This window comes from Stomoxys calcitrans, chromosome 2 (assembly GCF_963082655.1).
Source record: "Stomoxys calcitrans chromosome 2, idStoCalc2.1, whole genome shotgun sequence".
Lineage (NCBI taxonomy): Eukaryota > Metazoa > Arthropoda > Insecta > Diptera > Muscidae > Stomoxys > Stomoxys calcitrans.
The window spans coordinates 17,292,896-17,300,231 of record NC_081553.1 but is presented as its reverse complement, the minus strand read 5'-3'; the positions used below and the strand labels follow the sequence as shown (position 1 = coordinate 17,300,231).

The window sequence follows — 7,336 nt, the reverse complement described above, 5'->3', positions numbered from 1 at the left end:
CCCAGCGAAAATGCCTATTAAATTATTGCGAAATCCGACAGACTTTATTCTTTGCCAGAACACAAACAAAAATCAAGCAACAACACACAACAAAGACAACATTTTTGACAGAGTTGATTGGTGCCCATTTCGTGAGTATTTAATTACATTGGCAATTAATTGAAGCGAAATTTGTATTGGCGCAGCGACATGTCGCTTCTATTTTGCTCATATAACTCAGTACCACTTCTATGATATGTGTTCGCATTTTCTCGCCACCATTTTTTATAATGCGTTTTGCCAGTTGTTCGGGCGAAAAGCCGATGTCAGTATACGGTCGTTTTATATAAGTTTTATGGCCTTTTTTTGTGAACCCTGGAATAGGCATTTTAGGCAGCTTTCACTGTAAACAAACAACAACAAAACAGTGAAAACAAAAATCATATGGTTTGTCGTAATCATATCTACAGCATTTATTTAGATTCGTTTTTATTAAAAATTGTATTTACTTGCAAAGGATTATAATAAAAATAACATCAAAATGAACAAGCCGCCACAACCCCCTCAGAGTTTTGTTAAACGCAACTTGGTATCAATTGTTATGGTGCCCACAATAATAGCTTTTCATTACGGATGGAACGTTATGCAAAATAACCGAGCATTGGTACAGGAACATGAACAAATTGACCTGCCGGTGGTAACGGTAAGTAATTAAACATGCAATAAGGCAATCGATTAATGAATAACCCGCTGTATGAATAGGAGATTATAATTTTAAGTTTTCTATCAGAAGGGTTCGTTTTGGAACTTATTTGGTGCAAATCCAAGATATATATATATATTTGCTACCACATTTTTATATAACTCACCTCCTGAAGGTTCATACGACTGCATTTCACAATACTCTCCTAAAATGTTTCGCATGTCACTATACTGCAGCAATACTTTCCAAACTATTTATTATTTTTGTTATTGATATTTAATACAGGGAAATTGTCACTAATATTGTAATTTTTAATTTTCATTTCAGTTTGCCAAATTTGTATGGAGAAAAGTTACTGGATCTGAGGATCCCTCTAAAGCGAATACAAAAAGTTCTTAGTAATAATGCTATTGTACTCGTATGTGTCTATTGCAATGTATTTATTGTAAATAAATTTTTTAAGTTACGAAAAGGAAGGAACTATCGAAGCTTACAAAAGCCATTATCGTAGATAGCTACGACGACATTTTTGTAAGAAAAACTTTTTAATAGTACAATCTGAGGTCACAATAAAGGTCATACATCTATGGGAGCCATCCCAAAGTCATAAAAGATGTATATATAGCCACCATTTGCCTTGTCCATGTCGTCAAAAATTAAATTTTCAAACTGTACAAAAGTAATCTCCCGGTATTTTGGGCATTGGCACATTTTTAATCCTTACATTGCTGTCCAAAATGATCGAAATAGAAAAGCCCATGGGATTGGCATCTGTGTGTACGAAATGAAGTGCGGAAGATGATTTATTAACGATGCTTGGTTAAAGGCGCTTTGTATGACGGAGCGGAGTCTTTTTGGTACATCCATAGCCTACGACCAAAATGTTTGCGTGCCCATGGCACCTAAGCAGCTTTCAAAATGATTTTCCGATGATAGGTCGCATTTATTGTACTTTGACGCCATATTCGATGAAACGATTGGAGTAAGCCTCGCAGAAACTGGCACTCAATGTCGGCCGACTCTACTATAGTCTGCGAAAGGGCAAGAAACTAGAACCGAGTCCTCAAATCTTTGGTAATAATGTTATTCTCGTATATGCGCTTGGTTAAGTAAACAATTATTTTGGCATTCTAAAAATTTTGGGATCTTAAAACTTGTTTCAACATGTATTGCATAATTTTAAGGAATATTGTCCGCGACAGCCATTGCAGCCAGTCCTTATGTAGCGTTCCACTATCCGAAACCAATTGACGCAACCGGTAGCTCGCAGCTAAGCTTCTCGTGACAGCAGGTGCTCACGGCTATCCCGTACCGAGATTATAACGATACACAAACACTTTGTTCATGTTTGTGGTCGCCAACAATAGCCGGTAGTGATTTCCAGCCAAATATTATCCAATCATACTTTCAAGGAGAGCGGAGAGCCTCAGTGAGAGGCCGGGCGGCACTGGCACTTGCATAAATACGGATTGCCTATGATGCTCGATATTACAAGGCGAGTTATTGGCGACTTTAAATAACCAATGGCTAATCTGTTTCAACGACGATCGGTCCTTTGGAAAAAGAACTTTACGAGGATCGCCTTCTATCCATTCGAATGTGGCTACAAAAACTACACTATAACGCTTGAACTTTATCACGAATAACTTTCTCTAACGGTTTAACAACCTCGCGCATCTCCTCGGATCAGTCATTGCTACATCATCAAAAGGAACAGAAGTCCTATCATCTCCTGTTGTTATTGTTGTAGCAATGTTTTGTACTCTGGGATGGCAGCCCTTGCCGATGAAGGTATTTAACCGGTCAATCCGGTATGTGCAACCGGCTGCCATGGGATTTGCCTATCATCTCTTCTTCCTGTGTTGTTTGGAATCATATCCAAAGTATGGGTAATTTCCAAAATAGATGGAGGGAAGGTAGAACTCGGCGTGTTCGAAAAAAATATATGTTTCGTAAAGTTTATAGATCAATCCAAGATACATTCATTTACAGGTAGTGGCAGTTGCTCAACAACAAAATATTGAGTATACTATCTGTCAAAATCAGTGATTAGTGCAACTCTGAATTTTTGTATGTTACTAGTTCGCGCCATTTTTCGTTGTTTGTGTGTGTGGTATGGTTCTTAACTATAATACACACACACAACCAGAACTGGTTGACAGATAGTGTACTTCGCGAGAAAAAATTGTACTCAGCTGTTTACGGTACACTACCTGGTAATCAAAGAGTAAGCGTTAAGTTATTTTATTTTTTTATACTATGCTGAAGGGCATAACAATGCGTTTAAAAGTTTATTATTATTTAATCGGAGCGGAGTGATTTGAAAATTGTAATCGCTCCCCTCTGGGTTCTTAAAATTTCTAAGTGAGTCGGAACAAGGAAAAGATTTCCATGTGCCCGGTTTTCTGCGTTTGTTCTCTAATTTCCGGTTTCCAGTTTCGAGACGTTTTTCTCCACTTGATCTGGCGCATATTCATTCATTCTGATAAGCATGACCTAGTTGAAATGCTTACGTCGTCATACGTCTCATGTATCAATAGAGGATATCGAAGTGCACGAGCTATTCATAAAGGCCTAAACAGAATAAGCACGTTGAGGAGCGTCGCATTGAAAAATGCAACGCTGCCTACAAATGTCAAAAAATCAACTCGCAAAAGGTATCCAATTTTTAAAATTTGTGGTCTAAAAACACTACTTACGTTTGGCAGCACAGAATGAAATTTTGTATCTTGTCCGCGATGCTTTGTGAGTTTTGTGTGCAAAGTTGCATTTTTGCAACGCTACGCACAAAAACAAAACTCAACGCGCTCATTCTGTTTTGGCTTTAAGACGCCAATAATCTCCATCTTAGAGTTTAAACCCAAGATATATTGTTTTACAGGTTGTGGCAGTTGCCCAACAACTAAATATTGAGTGCACTATCTGTCAAAATCAGTGATATGTGCAACTCTGATTTTATGTATGTTACTAGTTCACACCATTTTTCGTTGCGTGTGTGTATGGTTCTTAACTATAATACACACACACAACCAAAACTGGTTGACTGATAGTGCACTAAGCGAGAAAAAATTGCATTCAGCTGTTAACGGTACACTACATGGTAATTATGTCATGCCTTGTTCGGAATGTGTTCGCATTATCTTCGCTACCATTTTTTTATAGTTGGGAGCGAAGCGGAAATAAAGGGGAGCGAAGCGGAAAAAATTACCTTAGAACGTCAAACACTTTTGGGAATTGGCCCCACTGCTGGGGGTTGCTTTGCTGCACCAGTACCTTTATCTGCCCCGCCCCCTGCATTATTTTATGAACATATTGATGTAAATTTTATGGTTCAGTATGTGTGCTTAGATCAGATTGTTTTATCTCGAGACTCAAGGACTCGATGAAAACGATTTTTTTTCATAAATTATATTTTGATTTATTTTATTTTAATTGTACCGATTAATTTAATACAAATGTATAATATTTATTTACTGACATTTGTAGACATTTCAAATGTTAATTTTTTTAAAATAAAAAACGTACACCCTATTAAAATTGTAATGTGCAAAGTATTTACATATACATATATTATTTATCCTTAGTAAAATAGCGTATTGATTTGCAATCCTGCAATGATTTTGCAAACGGATATTATTAACCTAGATAAAAACTATGAGCATAGGGATATTTTGAATATTGCATAACTTTATAAACTGAACATTATGGAAACAAATTGAAATCTAAACCGTTAACTGAACGTATTGTTACATAATTTAGTTGATATATTTATGCATGAAGAGAGAGTACAACTACTTATTATTCTTCTCTATTCTCTGCTCTGAAGTATTAAAATATAAGTCAGTACATATAAGTTTAAATTGGTTTCCCTTCAGTATATTAGGTTGGTTATACATACATACTATATATTTATGTGTGTGAGACATATGATAAACATAAAAGCTACTAAACTCTTATTTTTTACATTTAAGTATGTAAAACTACCTCTCAGCTTATTACTAAAATGAGATATTGTATGTTTGTATGTACAAAAAAAAATAAAATAAAATGTATTAAAATCATCAGTTAAAAATGTCTATCTTGTGAACGTATTAGGTTTACAAATAATACGTTGTACACAATGACATTTATATTTTGTAGATATAAAATAACATATTGCCTCCATACGTGCATCCATATGTATGCAGATTTTATTTCAATATACCTATGTAAATGAGTAATTAAAACTAGTTTCGTTGGAGATTTGTTGACACAGATAAAGATGCAGTTGCGGGAATACATAAACGGTTGTTAGGGGTCGGGAAACACCTGAAAATATAATAAAAAATATGTATTGTAATTAATGTGTTAAAAAAAAGTCATAACAACATCCATCTTTAATATGACAAGTATATACACATAGTTCATAAAGTCTGCGTTCATGTGACAATTTCTTTTTTAATGATTAAAAAACAACATTAAAAAAAAATAAATAAATTTAAGTTTTGTTGTATATGTTGTTTCTTTATATTTCTTAAATTAGAAAACAAAAACAAAAATACAAGTTTGCTTTTTTGTTCTAACGGTAATTTTGTCTCATAAGAAGAAATTATGACAACCAAAAAGCCTGCGTTCACTTCGATAGTACCGTTACTTTTTATGATGCTTCTTCTTATTTTTAATCAGTTTCAGTTCATTATCATAACAAGTGATAGGTACACGTGTTTTTTTTTTAATTAATAAATTTGGAAACATGGAAACTAAAGGGAAAGAAATATGCATATCTGAAAGAAAAATAATTATTAAATTGTGGAAAGAAGGACAAAGCTTTAGAAATATTGGTGGAACAGTTGGAAGAACGTTTTCTTCTGTCCAGCGCGTAATTAATAATTACAAATAAACCGGCATTATAACTTCAAAGCCTCGGCCTGGGCGTCCAAAAAAATTATCCGTTAGAGAAGAGCGCAAAGTGATTAACAACCCTCGTATAACATCAACCAAAATTGTTGAAAAACAATGTTTTTTTTTAAAAGGCATCTGTGCCGAAACTGCCAGAAAAATATTACATAGAGCTGGATTTCATGGAAGAGTTGCTCGAAGAAAGCCGTATATTTCAGTCATGAATAGAAAAAAGCGGATTGCATTCGCTAATACTTTCATCAATAAGCCTCCTGAATTCTGGAAACAAATTATTTTCTCCGACGAGAGCAAATTCTGTATTTTTGGCATTAAAGGTGGGCAAATAGTGTGGCGCAAGTCCGGGACTGAGCTGGAAAAACAAAATTTAGTTGGAACGGTGAAGCACGGTGGTGGTGGAGTTATCGTGTGGGGGGTATGGCTGCTAGTGGAGTGAGTCAATTAGAATTTATTGAGTCCAAAATGGTGGAAATGGGGTTATCTCAATATTTTGAAAAAAAAATTGAAACCAAGTGCTGCTAAACTAGGGTTAGCAACGACATTTTGGTTCCAATAAGATAACGATCCAAAGCATACATCGGAGATTGTTAGACTTTGGCTTCTATATAACAATCCAAAGAAGCTTAAAACACCACCCCAATCACTAGATCTCAACCTCATTGAGCATCTTTGGGATCTATTGGAGAAAAAAAATTCGTCAGCACGTTATAACCCGCAAGGAGATGTTACGAAGTGTCATGCAGGCAGAATGGGCCAAAATAACATCTGAGGAAACAGAGAAGTTGGTAAACTCCATGCCAAATAGACTAAATGCAGTCTTAAAACAACGTGGCTATCCTACTAAATATTAGGAATGTGTTAATATGTTTTTATTTTGTGTTTAAATAACTATTTTGTTTATTTTTAATTACTGAGCGCGGACTTTGTGGTGCTTTTATTTAATTGTTATCATATTCAAATCGCTCTAGAGTGAAAGTGCTTAACCAAACTTAGAATTTTGTTTTTCTTTTTTAATGTTAGGAATATGAAGAAAAAATATATGTAAAAGAATTGATTTGGTTTATAATTTTATTTTGTGTTCTTTAACCAATCAAAAAATTTTTCAGTTGAACGCAGACTTTATGGGCTTTGTGTACATACTAAACTCGGGCAAAGCCGACCTTTTGATATCATAGTATTAAAAATTAATATTAAAAAATTCAATGTAACACAGCACTCAAAACTGTATAACAGACTTAAGCCAGCAAAGGACTCGAGCAAGAGAGAAACCTACAGCCAATTTCTTATCTCCCGCTGGTAGCTAAAGTCCTTGAGGCATTGCTCCCAAAACTTTGCATAGAATTTCCTAGGACTAAATACCAAGATGGATTTCTTAATAGCACAACAATATCCATGAAGGGGTGGCGCCGTCCTCTAGAAACTTTCAATCGGAACAAATGGAATTCAACTTATATTTTTTGGGAACAGAGTATGGATTGGTCATTAAAACTTGACATTTTCTGGTAACCCGTTATTTCATTGGGACTCGACTACCTGCCCTAATTCTTTTCCCCTGACCGACTATCCGAATTTCTGGATGCCGAACGATCACCAACCAAAAAAAGTCAATTGGAATGGCTTTAGAGAGCACAATAGTTGCCACTTCAGTGAATTACCACCCCCTTCTATCCCATGGCGGCCGATTGGGCTGGCTTCAGAGAATATACCAATCGCCGCTTCAGTGAACTGCCACCCCCCTGGGATGTACTAGTGGCCGAG

General features: G+C 35.5%; 1 protein-coding gene across 1 annotated transcript; it reads left to right on the top strand.

Annotated features, from left to right (window-relative positions):
- The first annotated feature begins 412 nt into the window (after positions 1–412).
- Positions 413–1,158, top strand: LOC106081835 (uncharacterized). The gene is made up of 2 exons (XM_013244050.2): positions 413–682; positions 1,010–1,158. Exons 1-2 carry the CDS (start codon positions 521–523, stop codon positions 1,079–1,081), a joined length of 234 nt encoding a protein of 77 aa, XP_013099504.1. The 5' UTR covers positions 413–520; the 3' UTR covers positions 1,082–1,158.
- Positions 1,159–7,336: the final 6,178 nt, after the last annotated feature.